At 38.4% G+C, this 22,779-nt stretch overlaps 1 protein-coding gene across 2 annotated transcripts in view; it reads left to right on the forward strand.

Annotated features, from left to right (window-relative positions):
- Positions 1-22,779, forward strand: part of LOC132199833 (FMRFamide receptor) — a 29,240-nt gene that overhangs the window by 4,535 nt on the left and 1,926 nt on the right. Inside the window, exons 1-3 of one of the 2 annotated variants that reach the window (XM_059624874.1) lie at positions 12,627-12,831; positions 21,590-21,965; positions 22,235-22,606. In XM_059624874.1, coding sequence (XP_059480857.1) covers positions 21,633-21,965; positions 22,235-22,606 — 705 coding nt within the window. In that variant the 5' untranslated portion in view covers positions 12,627-12,831; positions 21,590-21,632. Of the gene's footprint in view, positions 1-12,626; positions 12,832-21,589; positions 21,966-22,234; positions 22,607-22,779 lie in introns of those variants that run through there. The other variant, XM_059624873.1, reaches the window with a different exon arrangement.

Consider the following 22,779-nt stretch of genomic DNA (forward strand, 5'->3'; position numbering starts at 1 on the left):
TATGCCAAATTTGATCTGCTTTTGGTTGAGTGACAGCGAAACTGTGTCAATCGCATCTTGAAAGACGCCAGTGCGTGTCTCATTTTCAATTTGAATGCCAAATGCGTTCTCCTTCCTTCTGCTCTCAAAAGCGTTCTTCATTTTGGAAAACAACTGAGCCGCGGCATAAAAATTAATGCGGTTCTTTTGATGTGCTACGGAAATTTACATTTCAGGAAAAATGAATATGATAATGGTTTCTGTCGTCATGGGGCAATAATGGAATAGTTTAAATTATTTTTTTTTTTATAAATTTAATATATTTTCTATTACAATTTATAAATTCAAGAGTTTTCCTTGTGCCACGAGGTTTGGTAAAGACTTTTCAAAGCGAAAATAATGTGATATTTTTTTTAACAAAAGTGAAACAGAACACTTTTTTCTCGCACATCAAAGTTGCACCCATCCTTCTCACGCACAGCAGCCAGGCTCAACGGGAGGACAAAGTCATCAGGCTAAAACGCCGAGCCCCATTATCCCGGCGCGGGTTGTTTCTTCTTAATTATTTACACTCGCGGACACTCTGGCTAAAAGTCCAAGTGTCAAGACAAATAAACCACAGGCGGCAAGAGCGAGGCGACGCGTGCCAGAATTGCAAAACAAACTCGTATTCAGACGTTTATACAGGTGCATCAGAGTAATTTATTCCACGCTGGGCCGGCACGAAAATAAAAATGCGGCCGATTTACTTTGAAATATCCTCTTGGCTCGCAAAGTGGCCCATTGTGAGCGACACTCGAAATATTGATATTATTAGATGGTCCCTCTGGCCGAGTGCCCTTCTTCACTTCACTCTCGCTCGCAGAGAGGGAAAGAAACAAAAGCCAAACAGTCTTATCTGAAATTGAAAATCCGCGCCCGCCCTTGTTATTTTTATTGCCGCCGACTGCCCCCGCTCTCCCTTTCTCTTTTTTTTTTTTATTGTTTTGCAAACAAACAGAAAAATCATCCCCGTCAGGGATTATCCAGCCCATCCCGTGGCTTTGGCTCTTTCGGCTCAATCAACAGACTAATTTTCGCTTCATCAGTCACGCGCCCCCTAAAAAAATAACTGAACCCTCGGGTCAATTATCGTCTGTATATATATTGGTGCTTGTTTCCAGCACCACTCTCTCATTGGACGACGGCTGTTGGGTTCTTTCGTCTTTTACGCCTCGCCAGATATTAAAAATAAACAACCCGCGCGTTGCTTGGCCGGCGTTGGAAATAACAAAATAGTTTTTGGCAACCGCTTGGACTTTTTTCTTCGCTTTTTGCAATTCGGTCCTGCTTTAATTTGCACACAAAACGACCGATTGCGGTCGCGGCGCCCCGAAAGAGATTTTCTTTTGGCCCTATTCGTATCGAGAGGTGCTGGAAATCGACATGAATAAAACATTCAGGCAAATTTTCCCGATCACAATTTTCTCCTGCTTTATTTGCTAATGAAGCATTTTTCGTAATTTATTTTCGCCATGCTTTGTTATCTACCTGCTTTCTATGATGAAATTGCGTGACATTTTCCATTTCCCTTTTGTTTGGCGCCCTCGGCAAATTTCTACTTTGGTGTGTCGCGCTCCTTTGCATGCAAATTATGCGAAACATTTCGCTTTTCGCCACGCTGTCGCCAGGAATTTTGCATAATCTTGAGTGCCAGCGGGAGTGAATTAATCTGTTTTATCATGCCTTGTGCTTTGTGTTGAAATTATTTGCTTCAAATTTGTTCTGTCTCAAAAGTTAAACGGGGTAATGTTGCTATTTGAAGATTCGCTAAGTGGTCGAACTTTGGATGTTGACGTAAACTTCAGCTTTTATGAAATTGCTTTATAAACAAGCTGCAATAATGTTTTCCAAAATACTGAAGGTATAATATACATATTTGATTAGAGAGTCTTTCTTCCATGAAGACAGAGAATCTCGTTTCCCTTTGAGCATTTAAAATCCCGGATTTACTGCGGATTAATGAGGTAAACACAAAGTTTCTATAGAATGACAATAAAATTATGAAACTACTTTACATGCAATAACGAAGGAAAGCTCATCAACAAACTAGTAAGTTTCAAATGTTGAGAGTTGGAAAAAGCTTATATATGCATTTTTCAAAAGCATATAGTTTAAGAAATGCTGAAACCAATTTTCCTCATACATATTTAAATTAATTTGTTTTATCATTTAAAAATTTAAACAACAAGCATTTTAATATTTATATTAATTCTACTGCATGGAAGCTATATAATTTAAATTTTATGATAATAAAAAAAAATGTAATATGAACTCAACAAAAAGTTATTGTGATTGAAGTAATGAGATAAATTCTTTATTCACTCTTGATTTCATCGCCACACATCTCATTACGTTTTCTGCGTAATTTTTAATATTCTGAAGTAGCAAAGAGTGTTTAATGAAGAGAAACCGCGCTAATTATTCAGCATCAGAGCAGAAAATTACAGCCCAGAGCGAACAGGTAGAGGCAATAAAGACACGAGCCAACCTGTATACCATTTGCTCAGTAATTGGTACATACGAGGCGAAAATAGCTCGCTGCTGGAATTGTCTTCACTTCCCATCTACATAACACCTCCAAATGAATTATCCGTCAACAGCAGCACTCCGAAAGCACTGCGTGAAAAATAATTTAATTATTTAGCAGCTGAGGGGTAAAATAACTCCGAACTTTATTTTTGTTTGCAACTTTAACAAGCTTTCTAATCCGCTTTTAATTTTAACATCAGGTTAACATTTTGCATTTCAACGTCAGAAAAACCCACGTAACATTAACTACTTGATAAAACAAGATAAAATTACGTTTAGAAAACGTGCGGGTTGTCAGTGTTCCAGGAAAATCGAGTTAACGCTCACCCTTTGACATCTGGCCAAGGGCAAAAGCGACCCCGCACAACCCTTTCCTCTCTCGCCCTCATGTTTAGCCCGCAATTTAGTTTGCAACTTTGAGCCACCTGCTTCTTTAAGGCTTCAGTAATGAGCGAATCGAATCAAAACTTTGTTCTTCTTTTTCGCCCAACTCGAGGAAGAATGCAGCCCGAGATTGGATTTTGCGTCGGCGGCTGATCCGATTTCCGCAGGCACTCCTTTGATCTGGCCAATATGAGAGAGGATGGGGTGAAAAACCACCCCTTTTCAATACAATCCGCCTCATCCATCGACGGCTGATCCAGGGCAAATCTGCTTGCGGCGTCAAATGCATTCCTTTCCGCTGCGCAAACCCTCTCGCATTGAAAGAAGCCTGAAAAATTTCATCTCGCGTGGAAAAACATTTCGCGCGGATTTTCGCGGCTTACTAAAATATACCCGGCCGGTAAACAGGTCGGAGCTTAACGAAAGTTTCGCAAGCCACGTTTTATAATTTCATAGTTCTGAGACGCATTCCAACAAGTTTTTGTCTGCTCTCCCGGAAATAAAATATTTTACTCGCCACCGCAAATTGCTCTCTCGCTGAAAGTTTTTTTTTATCTGCAGGAGAAAAGTTGCTCACACATTCAATCTTACATTTCCATGCTGCGCACAGGGTGAAAGAGTGCGAGGATTGTCGGATTGAATGAATGGTGTTTTTCTCTTAACTCCTTCACTTAAACTTTTCTTGACCTAGAAAATTTTTAATGGAAAAGTTAAAAGCGAGTCGACTGTAAGCGTAAATTACTGGTAAATTACTCAAATTTAAATATGCAAAAACCACATATGCTTCGTTGAAAAAAGAACGTGCGTGTTAGGCCAGTTAGAAAACGATTAGATTGATTGAAAGCGTGCGTGCCCACTGATCGGTTATTAATTTTAATCGAGTTTGTACCACGATGAAAAGCGGCTGTCTTTTATTTTTCATACATTGTATTGCGCACGAGGTAAAAAATCAATTTTGCCAGATGACGATTAAACACACGTTTGCGAATGATCGACGGTCATTTATTTTTTATTTTTTTTTTTTTGCGGACGTACGAAGCCGATAGCCGATATAACAAAACGAAGAAAATGCGCGTTTACGATTTGGAACGGCCGATTGATTGATGGGTTTTGGATGCGCAATAAAACGTGGCAATCAATTCCACCATTTTCGGAAGCTGCGAATTACACTGTTGAAGAATAATATAGAAAATTCATTATGCGCACATATAAATCTACGAGACTGCTTGCCAAAGCCGTGGATAAAAATATCACAAAATATTTCAGGCGTCACGACGCAACAGCAACAAAATTCGGTGGACGCAGTTTATCTTCGGAAGGCACGTGAAATATGGCGCATTTCTGTACACGCTCGAGTGGTCGCACAAAATACCCATACACAAAGTTTAGCCTCTGTGGCAATTTCGCGTGTTTTAATTGAATCCTAGCGCTAGCCGCGTTGTCTCGCTCCATATTGCGGGCTTCGCAGAATCGGCGTGCCAAAGCAATTTTCGCCAATGGCGCGTCAATTAAAAGTGCAATCTCCGTGATGGAATTGCGCAGAACCATAGACAACACAGCTCCAAACAACGGGTCTATTGATCACATTTCTGGTTGATCGCTAGAGGAGCATTGAAACTATTTGACACAAATCCTCTTCTATCCCAATGTACTGCTATAAAACTGAATAGCGGGTCTTGTCTCTTTGCCTATTATTAATAAGTATAGCGTCTTAGAAAGCTTTAGTTTGACGACTTCTTTTCTTTCTTCCACCCATAAAAATTGATAATTCATTTTACTCTGAAATTAAAAAATTGTAAAGAAACGAGTCCATGCAAATTCAAATTAAACATAAACCATTATAAAATCGACTGACACATATTGAATAAAGCATCGCCAAAAATGTTTTGCAGAAAAAGAGCTAGAATATCGGAAAACCGTTTATATGTGAATAAAAGAAATTACTTTTCGCTACAGTTTAGTTGGCATTTTATGAATAAAATATTTTTCAACAATCTGAATCCATTAAAAGGCTACTAAACTAAAAAGCCTATTAAAAGAAGAGTCGTTTAAAAACTAGAGGAAGATAAAATCTTGCGCAGGCCAAATAAATTTACATAATATTAAAAAACACTTGTAACATTGCGCATAACTTAAAATCCAGTTATTATAACAAGACTTTCGCCATCACGTGCTCCATCAAAGAATACTCTCTGCCGGTAAACTTGTCACATACAATTAGCACACAGAAATCGCTTGTCACGTGCTTTATCTGAACCGAAATTCCTATCAAGAAACAAGTTGTCACCAGAAAAAATTGCCATTGCTCTCGTTTTTACTTCTCAATGAAATATATCAGAAAATTTGAACCACTTTTATTTAAAATTTCTGGAACAAATCCAATCTGCCTTGCTTGTAAAAAAAAAGCGAATAAAAGCTATTTTAGGAAGGAATGAAAAAATTCAATTTTATTTCTTCAAGTTACTTAAGCTGCATAAGCCGATTGGGACGAAGGTGCTTCTCACAAATTTTCCCTATCTTGCACTTTTTCCGCTCTCCTAGCTGCAATTTCCGCCTCGCTGATTCCCACCATGCAAGTTCCGCGGTCTTTGCGTTGGGCCTAAGGAATTGATCGTGCGCTCAGGAGGCACCTTGGCCATGCAAGGGACATTAGCGCGGCGTAATCAATGAATTAGTGCCGGCTCATTTGCATGTCAGCCAATTTAGCGCATCTTGCGTGACTTTGCCGGGCGCGGAATTTCGGGCAATTAGCGCACGCGCCAGTGACTTTTCTTTTTTATTAAGTTCAGCTGACGAAAGAAACTTTAGAGCGACTGTGTTTTATTCTGATCATTTTTGTTCCTCTGGTGGGAAGCGAGATTAATCGCTGTTGGCACCCCAATCAAAGCTCTGCTATTTTTAATATCGTGCGTCGCTGCTCACCTTGCGACTTCGGATTCCGACCCACAGAGGTACCCCTTTGTGTTTCTCGTGTCTGCGACAAAGACACGCTTGTGTTTCCAAACCTCACTTTTCTTCTTCCCTCTCGTGCATATGACAAACATTTAGAAATTCGGTTATTATTAGCAACCTTCTTGTCGTCAGTCCCCCCGCATGCAAAACTTTTCCAGCCGTGCTGGGTGTTCCTCCGCTTATATGCAAACAGACTGCATAAGTTTACATGCGGCGCATACTGATTGAGCATGGCGGTTCCATGTTTGGTCTCCAAACGAAAAAAAAAACGGAAAATCTTTTGAAGGTCGTTCCTGCTGGAATTTATCGCATTCAGCGGTGCTTTGAAAATTCATTTCTTGGTGCTTTAATTGAAAAGTAAATCACGTTCCTTCACTGTGCAAATTAGCAATTATACGCCGCGTTTTATTATTCTGAGCGCAGCGTACCTAGCAAGCTCATCCGCCGATTATTCCGCGCGCTGATTCCGAGTCTCGCGAATTTGCATTTTAATTTAATTAGCATCCCATTGAAGCTTGTTTCCCCTTGGGCAGACCCGTCTGCTCAGCGAAAGTTGTGCGTAAGAGGATTTTTGTGGTTAAAAGTCTGACATTGACACATGCGAAACGGAAACGCTTGCCAAAACTTTGAAGCTAACTTAACAAATTTTAAGTGAATTCTGCTTCAGCAATTCAATATGAAAATGACTTCAGATATTTTTGTAATTAGAGCATTGCATGAATTTAATAACTCCTATCAATATTTTCTTTGAGTAAAAGGAAGGCAGCGACTAATAGGTATCGGTTAATCAAACAATAGTAATATGGAATATCAAAATTCTCTCAAAATTAAATATTAATTAAATATACTAATAAGTAATTTTAAAAGATACATAAAATTGATCTCAATTTAATGACATTGATATTTTTTTAATTGAAATATTTATAAATAAATAAATATTGATTTCAAAATTAATAATGTATTTACATGAAATAAACTTTTATTTTAAAATTCGTTAAAATTTATAGCAAATTTAAAAATCAATTTTTTTATAACGATTTTTTTTAAACACAGCATCTATCATTTTACATTATTTCATAAAATCTTCTTTGATTGATGTTTTTGCCATTCTTTCATACATTATTATTTTCCATTTGAATATCAAAATTTGAAATAATTGTTTCATGTTTTGCGTTAAAATAATTTTTTTCTATTATTTTCATCAAAAAATCAATTTTTTTTTTAAATATAATATATTTTTCCTACTTATGCACCTTAAAAGTTAAAATTATTTTCTCTCTTGAAAAGTTCAGTTTTTATCACACATTCGCAGTTTTTAACCTCACAATCAAATATCATTTTGCAAAGAGAGTGGCGGCTTTTGAGAGACGAGAGCTCCAAGGCGCCAACTAATTGTCAAGATCGAGGACCATTCATCACTTAAGTTTGCAAGGATTCATTAAAGCAGTCGCCCTCCCTCGCAGCGCACGGGCGTTTGTGTTATTTGCGCACAAGCCTCTTCTATTCTTGACGCTAATTAGCAGGTTTACTGTCGCCGGAAGCGTCCTTAGAATCGAATCTGCAAAGTCAATTAGATGGCCAAGTTTGCCCTAGGCTATGCTGGAGAAGAAGCTGGCAAAATCGCCGGCGTTATGTTTTATCAGAGGCGCGTGCCGAGAAACGCCAATTATTAAGAGGGCGCTTGTTTTGTTTGTCGACGCACGACTGGAATTCCAATGGAACGGAATTTTGTATCCCTGAGAGAAAGGACGGCTGAGAGAGTCGTAAATCTTGGAAATATTCATTGTATTCGCACGACCTGATTGCTTTCAGCTGCAGCAGATCAACCATGAGGGCGACGATTTTATTATCTTTCAGCAGCCACTGTTGTGAATGGGGCGAATATCGATTTTGCAAACGAAATGAGCTTACAATGCTTGTAAACTAGTATTGGGGTGGAAAAAAGCAACAAGAATAATGAACATTCTCGAAACAAATAACTTGATGTTGTTTGTTGAAACTTATGGAGTCAAAATTTAAAAAAAAAATAAAAATAAAAAATGTATTGATTTTATGGATCTAAAATTGTCTTTTTGTAAATGAAAATAATTTTAGCATTTTGATTTAATAAACCTTTCCAATTAATTATGAAAGAAAAAATTATTCCTACATATTATAAAAACGACTACTTTACTTACATGCAAATTCTCATTGTAAAACTACAAAATAAATAATAAAAAACTAGAAATTTTAAATATTTTTTTTTAAATAAAATAAAAAACTTAAAACTCCAAAAAAATTTGGTAGAAGCTTTAAAAAATTAATTTTTTTTTTTTCAAATTTTAACCGTCGAAGGGTGGCTTGGCTGCTCAATTTAAAACCAATAAGCCCTGTTGCACTTGAAATCCCTGTGCGATTTCGTATCTTCTTTCGAACCCTCTGAGAGACTCTGACGTTAATTTGAAATCGGGGCATGCAGAGGCCTAGGCGCATGCAGGTTTTCCCTCGATCGGGGGCGAGGAATGGGCCTGCCAGTTGTAAATTAAGTGGTGCCAACCCCTGCAGCTTTTTAATTAAGCATCGACGACCAGTTAAGCGAGGATGAGATGGTGACGTCACAAGACGTAAAGTGAGCGAAACGAAAATCGATGGCGGCCGAAGAAGTGCATGTGGCGGCAGAAACAAAGCTTCTATCCAAATGCAGATGGTGCCCTCCGGCGCGTGAATTATTTTATTGGTTTTTTTCACCGTCCCCGAAGAAAGAACGAAAGTAAGGTTTGGGGTCGCCATGAATGTGCGGCGCAGAAAGGGAAAAAAGTTTGCTCTCGTCAGCGAGCTTTCGTTTAAATCCCGCGGCCCATTCAGAGCTCGTCGGCGTGGAAAATCCCGGAATCATATTTCCCGCGCGGAAAGTGACACTGGCGAAAGGGAAAAAGGGGACCACACCAGTATTTGACTTTCTGTTGTCGTTGCAAATTGAATATAAATTACCATTCCGCTCCACTTCCCCGCATTACGTGCTTGAAAAGTTTTTGGCATAAAAAAAAAATAAACGTTTCTCGTCAGAAAAAACAGAGACACAAATTTCATAAAAGAATTTGGAAATTCGAAATAACAAAATGATTCACAGTAAAACTTTTGATTCAAGTCAATTCGAGTGAATTTATTCTCACTTTAAAAACGTTCCTCTGCTTTTTGCTCCCACGTTCCTCGTCGTCTGTGACGCGAGTGCGTCAATTCCTTGCCGCTGGTCCATTAGCTGTGCGCAGAGCGCATTCCTCGCATCTCTCAAATGGCCCAGTTTTGTCAATTTCAGCTGTATTTTTAGTTTATTCTCTCGGCTGGCAAGTGTTTTGTTGTGGGCTCTGTCAGTAAGGCAGTTCATCTCCAGATAACCCGGCAATAAAAACGAAGACCGACTCGCTGCCGCGCCACGTCTGTCTGTCTGCTGGCTTTCGTTTGATTGGCCCAAAAAAGCAAAGGCGAAAAGGAAAATACACAAAGTAAAAGAGAAAACCGACGCATAAATAATGCACCACCAACTTTGTGTTCATTCTTTGGAGCGAAAAAAACTGCTGGATGCAAAAAAGCTCTCCCTTCTCTTTTTGCTTAATCTGAGAAATTCACGCATAATTGCGTCGATTTTTGCGCTGAAAAAGTGAACTCGAGCGCAGCTGGCGAGAAGATTAAATAAAAATTACACGCTCGCGCCGCCATGGATCAGTCAAATGCTCACGAAACGATAATTCATCACTCCAACATGTTGCAGAGAGGGCTGCTTGGCTAATTTGAATTTGCTCGCGCGTGCGTTTCTTTCTTTTATTATTTTCCGCGTTGTTCCTCACCACTGGCAAAATGCTAGACAGGGTGAGCAAGAACTGGCAGCAGTAAAAGAACAAAAGTGAAATAATTGGAAGAAATAATAAAGCAATAAAACCCCGACATACCGTTTACACCGAATGAATAATTCAACTTTCAGAGAATTGGAAAAGTTTTAAAGAAAAAAGTAATTAATCAAAACTTGATTAACGCGTTTATGCTGGAGGGCGCGCTTTTTTGTGCTCTCTCTCAAATTTAATTAAACTCACTCTCTTTTTTATTAAGGAGCATATTTCCAGCTGTGGTGCGTTTCATAATAGCCGAGTTAAGATTCTTAATTTGTGCTTTCGCGTCCTTGCTTTGTTTCGGATATATATTTTCCTAATTTTGGGAGTCTGTCTTGGGCTCTTTGTTTCCGGAAAACTTCGCTTTTTGCCAGAGCAAAGGACAAAAGACAAAAGATCAAGTCTCAAGATGCTAAATGCGGCGGCACTTTTAAAAGGCGGAAAGACAAAAGCCCCTTAATGAATCCTCGACAGACAGAGCGCGTATACACTCAGGAAGATTAAAATTCAACACGCCATTAAGTCTTCACATAAACACTTTGTGACGAGTTGCAGCAAAGCATCCTTGAGCTATATAAATTTCATCTGCAGATGACAAGAAAAAAACATGGAAAATCATTGTCATGGGGACAAGGAAAGAGGCACTCGGTCGTAAGAGAAAGAAGTATCACTTTCAATAAGGATGAGCTCTTAACGAAGTCTTTATGATATTAAATAATGCTCAGTGGGAAGAAAAGCAAGGGTTTTGTCGGATGAAGTTATTTTGAAAAGTAGAACGATTTAGCTCATCGCGATGAGCACTTTGAAGTGACTTTGCGCAGTCAGAACAGGAGTGTAATGAACACAGTTATTCTTCCCTTTCATAAAAGTTTGCTTTGCCATTGTGTGCTAACTTGATTTTCATTTCTTTGAGGAGCATTAAAAGGAAAATCTCATTTTTCTGATGACTCTGCCACAAAAATTATAAGGAGATACTTGTTTAATAATTTTATTAACTTATCAAAGTTTTCAATGATGCAAAAAGCTATGTTAGGAGAAATATTAAAAAGTTTTCAACAGTACAAATAAATAACTTTTCCATTTTTTTAAAGAAACTTTGTTTTTAAACTTTCTCCCGTTTCCGCACCAATACATAAAGAGTGGAAGTAGAACTCACATATAAACTTAATTAGATGTTTCGCAACTTTTATACATGCTTTTCATTTGAACTATTATTTCAATGCATGCGTCGGCGGAACGAGTTGCGCACAGAATCGCACCAAGAGAGCTCGAATGACCGCTGTTTGGACCGCGGCCAGCACATCTTGGCTCCTTTTTACACCCGACGGATTTATTATATTTTTGTGTGTACACAGAAACACGCGTGTCTCGTCGTTTTTGCTGCCGGCCTCGGGAAAATCGTCGCCACCACGACGGATAAAAAAGACGAAACGCTGCCGTCTAATTAAAGGAGTGAATTACGTGCATAGCACGTGTGTTTTAGGAGGGCAGCGAAAGATTGATTCTCAGCAATGAAATCTGGGTCGTGTGTACGCAGACGAGTTACTTTGACGGTTCATTTGCCTATACCTCAAAGGCAATTTATCATAGTTTGCAACTTGTGCGTGGGTGGATATTTTTGCATAAAACAGGCACTGCGTTGCTACATTATGAATGAGATTATTGTGATAAAACAGAGCGAAGACCAGAGAGATTACGAGGAATTTACTTTTATCGAGAATTTTTTTTATTTTTTTGATAACTAAAGAAATTGTGAAATTTACATGAAGGCTTGGAAAAATTTATAGGAAAAATTGTTAACAAAACAAAAGTTAAAATTTAATATCAATTAATTGTTATTAAATATTTAAATTGAAGATAAATTTTTACTGTAAGTTATTAATTTTTATTTTTGGTGTTTATTCGTCCACATTATTACAAAATACATTGTGAACATTCAATTTATTTGAGAACAAATTTATGAAGAAAAAGGCATCGTTATACAACACAGCACCACCACTTTAGCATGAATTTTGCTCAAACTTGTGACAAAAAGACTCCATGCATCGCAGTGAGCCTCGGTTGACTATGTATTTGTTCTTATCATGTATCACGAATTTTGCCATGTATTTAAATATGCATTCGCCAAAATTAACTTTTAAAAATATTATTGTTGTTAAATTCTATTATTGGACCAAAAGTAGTGCTTATAAGAATATTTATGTCGATTTCCATTAGATGCAAAAATTCCTATAACCTTTTCTGTTCGGTGACTTTTGGAGAAGTGTGCGCCCTGCGGTTTAAATGTTTCGCATGCTATGCAAAAAGCCTGCAGAAAAAATGATATTCTGCAGGATATTTCATCAATAAATAAATTATAACAGATTTGCTATAAACAAATTTGGTGAAACCTGTTTTGATGGAAAACGTTTAGCTAAATAAAATTAATATATGCTCAATTCATATCATCAAATACACTCTCACGGTGGGTCGTTTTTTTCTAATCCTTCTGGGCCAAGAATCTCACGGGGAGAAAATATCACGAGAAAATTGCTAAAATCTTACCTCTTCCGGCCATTAGCTCCAAGGCCCTGCAGGTCCGGTGAATCCAGTTTTGGCGATTTTATCGTCGATTTCCGCAACTTCCGCCAACTTTTCATGGCACAAAATCAGTCCACAACATTTGAGATACACGAAAAAATCACTTTCAAGACCTTTTCAAATGTTAATTGTTGGAAAATAGCGTTAAAATAGCACTGGAACAGAATAAACACGCGTTTGTCACGATTTGGCGTGAATTATCACCGATTTAGTAAACAATGAATGCTATTGGTTGACCAATCACGTGACTTTTACCATAATCATCTGTTAATTTCTGGTGGGAAAAATCATGTGGTGGCCCAAGATGTGCTGGGAAGGGTGTTTTTGCCATTTTTTCATGGATTTCAATAGAAATCTCACTAAAAACCGTGCTTATATTCTTGAAAGTGCTCTTTTTAGTGATTTTAATTGAGCTCGAGTCGTCAAGGATCTCCAAAAGCCCATTTAAACCAGGCTGATATGCGCAAATTTGGAGGAAAATTAGCCTGAAACTCGGCACAAGGTAGGTCTCGAAATTTCGTGGGGGCGATTTTCCTGCCCCAAAAGGACGTGAAAAAAATCCCCCCTCCCTCCTGTGAGTTTATCTGATTTTGAATGGATAAAAGTTTATTATTTTAACTTGTTTTGTTTAGTTTATAAAGCACTCGGAAACAAACAAACAACTCTCCAGACCAGAATCCTGAATAATGACATATTCAACGAAGAGCACTTTTATGATGAACAGCAACTCTGTCAGAAGTAAACAATGCTTCACGTTCCATTTTTCATGCCATCAGCTAAAAGCGAAATGCTCAAATCATGACTTGCTAACCAACTTGCGATCTAATAATAGAGCTGCTCTCACACTTTCCATTCTTCCTGCTTTGGGTGGCCCGCCGTCTAGACTGACTTAACCTAAATTAGTCTTGCCTAATTTAATATTATATATTTTTCTTGAACTTGAATCTGCAAGGTCACGATTGCCCTTGAAAGCGCAAAATTACCTCGCGGCCGCCGTCTCATTTGCATTCGGCCTTTATTCCCACGACGGCCAGAGGGCCAAAATTCGATTCTGGCATCTCCAGATCCGCACATGAACTCTTTTGATTCACTCACGCCTGATTCGCCCGTCCCTGCGAATAAATTTACCCTCATTTTTTCCTACCACATCTCTCTATATGGGCAAAAAATAGTTGCAGCAACGCTGCTATACGAAAACTCTCACGTTCATTTTTCTATACGAAACTTTTGCGAAATTTCTTAGAACCAGAAACTTTTGCGTGTCTTGTTCGTATGTACTGAATTTTTTTTAGAGCTTCAAAGCAGGAAGTGAGCTGAAAATTAATTTTGAAGAAGATATTTCTTAAGACTAATGATTTCTGTCAGAGATCTGACGTTAATTGGAGAAGGTAAAAATTCAGATCCATTTCTCATAATATAATGATGCGACAGCGTTGCTGTGTCAAATGCACGATTTGGACGAAATTTGGCATTAGAGTTGAAAGACCTGTCAATCGATATCCGCGGCAGACGGCAACATTTTAGTTGAGTCGGGGCCGTGCGTGCTGGAGAAGGACGCGCGAGGCTTTTTGCGATCAGCAAAGGGGGATATTTTTTCAGTCAAATCAGTCCACTTTGCACCCCACCAATGCGAAAAAGTGAACTTTTTTACTTCGCCACAAATGGCAAATGGCACGTAGCACCCCTGCGGCTCGTGCAGATATTTTTAGCCCATAAACAGCGTGTGATCAAAAGCAGTGAGGAATGAGTTTTCGAGTTCTTTCCCACGAATCACAATTCGGGCCATTAAGTGGAGGCGAGAGTGTAATAATCATTTGGCCAATCGACACGGCTAGACACAAAAACTCTCGCACCAAGTGGCGCGCATGAAAGCGACAACAGGTGTGTGCGTTTGGGCAGGACGCAGAGGAAGAAGAAAAACTCATTCGCGGCGTGCTTTTTTTTTGCGACCGGTCCCGGTGCAATCAAAATCAATGTCCCTGGAGCTACGATTATTACAAAAACTGGTCATGTGTGCATATATGTTTCCGACTTTTCAATTGCGGTGGGCAGGTTGAATAAAAAGTGGAATAATCACGTGCTTTTCGCGGTGAATGAAACTTGCAGGCCACAATGTATAGAGTGTGGTTGATTTCGGCAGTTTTTTTTAACGCGCTTCAGGCAAACTGAGCATGATGAGCAGGAAATAACACCAATGAAAAAAAATCTGGCCTGAAGTAATATTTATATTATAAAAAAAATAAAGATGCTCACGGAATTTAAACAAAAAAAAACATGCATAAAGCAGGTATATATAAACAATGTTTTTTTACGTATTTAATAAGAACACAATTTTATTTAAAATTTATGTTTTTTAATGTGAGAGGGACTATTATTTATTTATTTTTTTGATATTTTTTTAAAATAAATTTTAAATGTCATTTATTTCTAAAAAAGCAGATAAATTAGTACAGTTTTCTGGACCTTTCTTTGGCAAAATTGCAAGAAAATTATATATTAAACAAATTTTAAATAAGATCACTCGCAAGCAAATCTATGCAGACACCAGCATTTTTTCTCTCTAAAAAACTGTTTGCTTATCATAACCATATGTGAGGTAACAATAACCGCACATTTTATAGAACTCTCGCATTATTCAAACTGGAATAATAACATGACATTTTTCAAAAGTCGCATCTTCCCATAAAAAGTTTTTATCGCATTGATTTCCTTGCTCAACCACCGGACTAATTGAAAAAAACATTTCCACAATTTTATTCAATTTCATTTCCGCTAAACGGAATTAGATTCTGTGTTGGAAATGTTGGAATTCTATCTCTCGAACGTTTCTTTCTTTATAATCAATATCACGACCCAGCGTCTGCTGCAACGAAATAAAAGAGTATTATTGTGAGTCGGTGATAAATTTAATCGGCGTTCTTTTCTATACTTTCCAACTGGGATTCGACGGATTCCAGCAAGTGGCTCTGAATGGAGGAGATGAGCTTTTTTTATTGTGCGGTACCTACCTGCTGCATGATAATTGCGGCGCTCCTCTCCCGCTTTCCCTCGAGATCCATCACCATCATCCTAGGTGCATTCATGTAAAAATTCCTGTCAATGCACTTTAGACAAAAAATTCTTACATCCTTATAAGGTTTTCTCGTAGCAGTGTGATTGCTTTCGGTTGTGTGTATTTTCATTTCATGTCGCTCGTTAGTGATGGCGTCTGTGCCCCTCTTTTCCAAATTAATTAGCCAAATTAGACCTGCGAGAGAGTCGGCGGCTGAGTGACAGAGAGTTGCGTCTCTTTAATTATCTCCCGCCTTTATCACGGCTCAGATCAAATTATTGCTTTTCTCTCTCTGCTGCGTGTTCATTTAAAATCACAGAAATAATAATATCTTATTCTTTAGCCCAATCAACATTATTTCTATAATGACTAATGACAGTCGATACCCAGATTTTTTCACAGGGGGTGTTGTTGACAAATTATTTCACATCAATTATCATTTTTAATTGAGGAAGCGGTTGTAATTCAATACGACTCACGATTTATACTTGCAAGCTGAAAATTAATTAACGTAAATTCAAAGGTAACTCTTCCGTCAAAGAAGATAAGAGCTTGGAAATTTTGTTTAAAAATATTGAGAAGAGCGTAAATTAATAAGACAAAATCTGGAGACAGATTCACTGAAGCTGGTAAACCAAAACCATCACCAGCCAATATGTTTGCGTCTCGTTAGCGAAAATAACACGCCATTCCTTCCTCCTCTTGTTGTTGTCACGCGTCTTGATGACAAAAGATACCACCGTGTGCGTCTTGAACCTCCGATATCTGTCGAAATACCTCTTCTTGTCGCAAATGGGATCAACACACCCGCAACAAGGAGGAACAAACCAATGCGTCTCAATATTCGGTCGGTCAGTCAGGGGCTGCTTCCGCTGCAACTTTTGATGATATTCGGCCTTGCGGCGGGAATTGTTATTTGTTATCTGGCCCGGCCGGAGCATTTTATTGTCGAGTATATATCACTTTATGGTGCGCGTTACGATTTGACCCTTGTGCCGACTAAAAAAGGACAAACGATTATTTTTCTCGCTCCCAGCGGCCGAAGACGAAAGAGAGCGCGCGCGTCGGAGACTTGAGAGGAAAGAAAGAAAAGAGAGGCAACGCTTTTCTCTGCGCCCCTGGAGATGCGTTTTCGTTTCAACCCCTTTTGCGCGTCTCTCGCTAGAAATGTAATTAACGGGAGGTCCGAGCGGAAAGTTCGAGCGTGGCCTGCAACAATGTAAACAAAAACTGATTAGATTTTCAGCAAGTAAGCATTTAATCGGAAAACAAAGTTGCAAATTTACCCAGTAAAATTACCCACATTTTGCACAACCCACGAACATTGTGGAAAATTAATTTTCCTTCGCAATTTTTCAATTTTTTTTTCATTTACAGTTGTTTTAAATTCTAAGCACGCTTCACTTTGAATACAAATGTTACTAATTGGCTTTAAACGTCAAAAGGTCCTAGCTCATTTCCTAGAGCAAATTTGCCTAATGTATGCTCGCGTTGTTTCCTAATTAGACTGAATCTCATTTGCTTAACAATGACCTCGGGCACGATGCCCCTCGAAATTAATTAAATTCACGCTAAAATTCACCTCTCAAGCTGCAGCAGTGCGCACACGCGAGCCTTTATACGATATGTGGTCACTTTGAAATGCAAGGGATGGTGCTCTAATTTAATGTGGCGCACGTCACACTTTGCGGTGTTATGCTAGAATTTTACACGTCGAAGCGTTTTGGGCGTAATTGCATGGAAGGGAACAAGGGTCCTGACGGAGTGGCGGACAAATTTGGATTTTTTTGCTACCGAACTGTTTTCCCTCCGTCCTATTTCAATATTAGCGAACACTTCGTTCAGCTCAAACATGCTGATTCGCTGAATTCTCCAGCAAATATTTTGAAGTAAACGCCAAACAGTCGTGTGTAATTGGCCGTATGGAGGTGGTATGATGAAATAGAGCGATTGACGTGGGAATCGGATTTTGCAAATATTTGCAAATGCGTGATTTGAACGAAAATCGTTGAAAATCTGTAGCGATTGGGATAAATTTCAGGTTTGAATTTCTCTAAAATATCATAGTTGAAATTTTAAGCTTATTTAAGGTTATTTTTTAAACATTATCAACCCTTTTATAGTTTAAAAGTTTTTTTTTTGAAATTTAAATATTTCTAAAATACTAATTTTTTCTTTTTTTTTAAATTTAGTTTCACTTTTTTCTGTATGAAATATATCATAAGCATTAAATATATAATATCAAGATTAATGATCATAAGTATTGCAATGATAAAAATAAATAAATTGCTTCATTTAATTTAAAAATACTTATCAAAATTGCTTTTAAATAATGATCGAAAGCTATGCAGCAGCCAGTTTGTATTTGAGATGAGCCGAGGAGGTCATGATTATAATTCAATATTATATTTTCTTTGCATATTTTAAAACCATTATTAATGATAACACTGAAAAAAATTTTTTTTAATATATAATATAATTTAATAAAATATCCTCGAGATTGTTAGGTTAAAACCAATTGAAACAATTGCACTTATTTCTGTAAAAATATTCATTTCGAGCACTTTGGTGGTAAATCTTTAAATGAAACGTTTTTATAACTGGAAAAACAGTTTAATATAAATGCAAATTGGTTTTGAAAAAAGGTCAAAAGTGACTCTTTTTCCTCGATGAGATCAATGGAAGGTCTTTCACATAAGGAATGTCAGATCAACTACGCAGCTAGCCACCCTAGCTCAATTCAAAAAGTCGTTTTGTCCCTGGGTTTTCAATCCCAGCGCACATTCAATATTTGCCTGCAGCACTCCCCAGTGCATTCCGTTACCACACTCATTCGCAACCCTTTCGCCGAGGTGCAGCGTATAATAATTGCTTCTCGCCAGCAGTCGCAGCCAGCGGTACCCAGGTGCATTCACGGCCGCCTCATTTTTGCGTCGCGCGCGATCGGATTGATTCCGGCCGCAACGAGCGCACTCGCTGTTTGCCGTTGTGTGCCGCACAGCCAAACGACTTACACAGCAAGTGCACATAATTGCTCTGGAGAGTGCACTCTCGAGAAAATGTTTTGCAATCGCGTCGCGCCGTCGAGAATAAATTAATTCGCCTGTGCTCATGCAATTATAATTCTGCCGCGCGGCAAACAATGTAATGGCACGACTAATTCCTGAACGATACGCTAAGTGCTTTGACGCTGCCGTGCACGTGGCCCCTTAAGCGTTGACTTTTTAAGTGGAATTGGAGGAATATAGCAGAAGTTGATTGCGAAAGGAAAATAGAGAGACGGGGAAAAGTCGGCTGAGAGCCATTTGGCGAGCGCTTTCAAGCGAATTGCAAAAATGGCGCAAAGCCGACCGCAGACAGACGGAAAAATTTACACTGAGTAAGTGGTCGCCGGAGCCAAAGCAAACAGTAAACTACTGCGAATGGAAAAGAGCGTAGGATTAAAAGCGGCTAATTTTTTTGGCACAAGATTAAAGGATGAGACTGCACTTTGCAGAGTACCAAACAAAAACAGATTGGCTTTATAAGCTTTTAAAAAGTTATAATGAGCACAACATTATAAGAAGATTTTGGTTTTGATCCCAGACAATCAGTATCGTAGCGGTTGCTAATATATGAATAGAATTCACAAAATTCACACTAGAAAATTTGAGAAATATGCCATCACCCATCAAGCTTACAATTAAATTTGTCAATGTAGGTAAGCAAAAGCAGCATTTAATTTAGACTAAGAGAAATTAGAGAAATAAGATATCAAAGAAAGGGAATTAGCGTAAAAGTTTAAAGAAAAGGTTTAATTAATTGCTTGATTTCAGATAAACATTTTGATATTGATGATTCATTGTGCGTGTTTAATTTGTAATTTTTTTCACTTTAATAAACATGATTAAATTTAAACTGCAGGGTGCAAAAAAAAATTAGAGATGAGATGCAATAATAATAATTATAATTTCAGTAAGTTTTATTATTTTCAATTTCTATTTACACAATAATTCAAAAAGAAATAAATATAAATTTCTCTTAAAAGTCTTATTCAAATGTTTTCCCTTCTAGTATTTGGCTCAATGTGACTATCACTCTTTAAAGAACCACGCAACTGTTCCAAACAGGTTAAAACGTGGAACCGCACAAGCTACAGTTTTCCCTGCAGGACTGAATTAATTTCGTGAGAAATCGTCCAAATTCTTTCTCCAGTGTTTTAATTTTCCCCTTGGTTTGCTGCGAGAGAATGCACGCGTAGGAGGACACTATAGCCATTAGGAATTAATTCGAGGGTTGAACGCAAAGCAAGCGCCTCTTGCGAAAGCAATCCGCCTCTCCAACAGCAGATCTCCTCATTCCTGCGCGCTCTCGGCCGTCCTAATCTCATGTAATCGTCTGGTGTGATCCCAAAACTTGCTCCAAAGCAAATGGCCGGATTACAAGCAAAAACGTGCCCTCCAGCGAAATAAATTTCAGAAATGGACACAAAACAACTAATGCAGAGGGAAAATTGTGTCATTTATGTGCGTGCATGTAGATGAAGAATAATCTGTTCCCAAATCTGAAATATCATTTAAGGCAATGTTATTAAAAATAATCAAATGGATTTGTAAAAAAAAAAATATTGATTAGAACCAATTAAAAACCATGCAGATAAATTTTCAACAGGTCACAATTTTTATAATATATAAAAAAAAATGATTTGTCCGCTATCTCTAATTGAAAATTGGTTTTATCCAGTCTACATTTTTGTATCGGTTCATTTTCCTTGTTGATAAAAAATAGCAGACAACGTCATTTAATAATTATTCAGCTCCATTAAAATAAACGGTTGCTAATGGAAGACAGCAGAATCCTCAGGAGCCTTGCAAATCAAACTCTATTAAGCCTGTTACTTAATACTTAATAAAGCAGAGTTGAAGTGCAGTGCTTCCCATCAAAAAGTTTCGATTGCTCTCGACTCTCCTGATGGGCATTCGCAGTCGGCTTAATTAGTTCCTGCGCAGTTGAGTGCTTTTGATTGAATTTGTTCTGGCCCTGATGCGATATATTGAAACAATGATAATATACATAGAATCGTGTACATACAAACGTCGCAGTTCAGAAGTGAGCAGAATTAGGTCAAAATTGCACGGATCGCTGGCGACACAAATCCCTCCTTACACGTCGTGCTGCATGCGGATTATTTCTACCATAGTTTCATGCAAACTCAAGCGGAAAAAGTGGGTAGGAATCGCCACTGGAAACAACCGTCGGGCTGATTACCTGCTCTCACGGAGGATTTTCCTTGAATGGGTGCCAATTTGCGTGTTTCGGTTTAAAATTCCACTCGAAATCGGAAATAATCGGCTTTACTCACGCTGACTAGAACCAGTATTTAAGTAGGCAACCCGCTGGACGTGTATGTCGTGCGGTGCAGCTTCCGATTGGCAACAGGCGAAACCCTTTCAACGGGCAATCAAGCGCATTAATCATCGCCGAGAGGAAAAAATGCGATTCGGGAAAATATTTTCGTTTCTGGTGGATGGGAGTGGGAGTTAAAAAGTTAATTTACTAATCAGCAGGGAAATTGCAAATTCGTTTTATCTGCACAAGATTTCAACAGCCCGGGGAAAATTTTGTTTACGAAAGTTGTCAGGCAGGTGTCGGATTATTTATAGAGGTTATTTGCGTGGCAAATCTTGTCAGGGAGACGCAATCTCGAAAGTGCGAAAATAAGCTGCTAGTGAAGGCTGCGACTTTTATAAGGCGGCGAGCCATGGTCGATTTTATGGGCTGTAAACGTCACTGTACATATAACACATTCATCCAATCACAGCAGCAAGTCATTAAAAAGGAGAGGTATTGAATGATTTTTTTATTAAGTGCCAAGAGGAAATGAACCCAATAAAGATCCATGTTTTACGATCAACTTGCAATGTAGTAGCACACTAGGGAGGAAATGTGTTAATTTAAAAGAAGATGTATTTGACACTTTATTTTTCTTCCCCTATAAACCAGATTAAAGATATTTATTTTTTTCAGTTCTTTGTAAATGACGGGAATAAAAAAAATGTAATATATTTATGTAACAATAATATCCACGGTGTAACAACCATTTCTAATATTAATTAATTAAAATTTATTTTCATGTATAATTATATAAAAGTTCAGCGTTTTTCAATGAATTTTCACTGAACATTATTTATTATTTCAATTTATAAAATGAAAAACACTTTGTCACCAGGTTAAAGCGATGGCTGAGAATTCTGGGGACGTGACTTGAGCCCATGGAGAACGTGACCAATGTGACCACGGAGGAGGCGGACGGCGCCGTCGGCGGCGGCAACAGCGACGAGTTGCGCAGGTTGTATGAGTTCCTCGTCAAGGGGGTGCTGCTCGGCCTGGTCAGCCTGATGGGCATCTTGGGCAACGTGCTGACCATGGTGATCCTGTCGCGGCCGCAGATGCGTTCCAGCATCAACTGCCTGCTTGTTGGACTGGCTCGGTGCGACGCCGCTCTCCTCGTCGCCGCCATCCTAATCTTTTCGCTACCCTCTGTGGCCACCTACACCGGCTGCCTGCCGCATTACATGTACTATGTCTACCCTTCCATCGCCAGGGTAAGAAAATTAATTAAATTATATAAGCAATTTCAGTCAAAGTCAATAGAAATTATAAATTTTTGCAAGTCCCAGCTCACCCAGGACACATTTGTCTAATTCATAGGAAAGTCTATTTTATTTTTTAATATTCATAAAATGAGTAAAAAAATGACAGATTATATCAAAAGTTTTCAATATTTGATATTTACTTTAAATAATTGTTTAAGAACATTAAGAATCAAGGCTAAATAATAATTATTAAATATATTTTTCATCTTTTTTTTCAGATTGTTTACCCCATGGGATTGATTGCGCAGACGGGCTCAGTGTATTTGACCTTGACGGTGACCCTGGAGCGTTATGTGGCCGTGTGCCACCCTCTGCGCGCTCGGTCCCTCTGCACTTACGGCCGGGCGCGGATTTACGTTGTGCTTATCATTGTTTTCTCCGTTTTGTACAACCTGCCGCGCTTTTTTGAGGTGGAGCGTGTCACTGGCACCCTGCCACCATACAACACCACCATTTACATGGTGAGCGCCTCAGCGCTGCGGAACGACCCTCTCTACATAACCATCTATGTCAACTGGACATATCTGCTGGTCATGTACTTTGTCCCTTTCCTTGCGCTTGCCATCTTCAACTGCGCAATTTACATGCAGGTCTGTAACTCTCTTGCTTGGAAAGCTTTTTTTTTGGCAATATATATTTTTGCTTTTAAGTGTTTAGAATTTTAATTTAGATATTGATTCAATATTTTTTTTATCCATTCAGCTTGCCCCAACCGCAAAATAATTTTGAAAACTAGTTTTACTCTTATTTCCTAGAAAAAATT

The sequence above is a fragment of the Neocloeon triangulifer genome, unplaced genomic scaffold, assembly GCF_031216515.1.
Source record: "Neocloeon triangulifer isolate White Clay Creek 2 clone unplaced genomic scaffold, ASM3121651v1 ptg000014l, whole genome shotgun sequence".
Lineage (NCBI taxonomy): Eukaryota > Metazoa > Arthropoda > Insecta > Ephemeroptera > Baetidae > Neocloeon > Neocloeon triangulifer.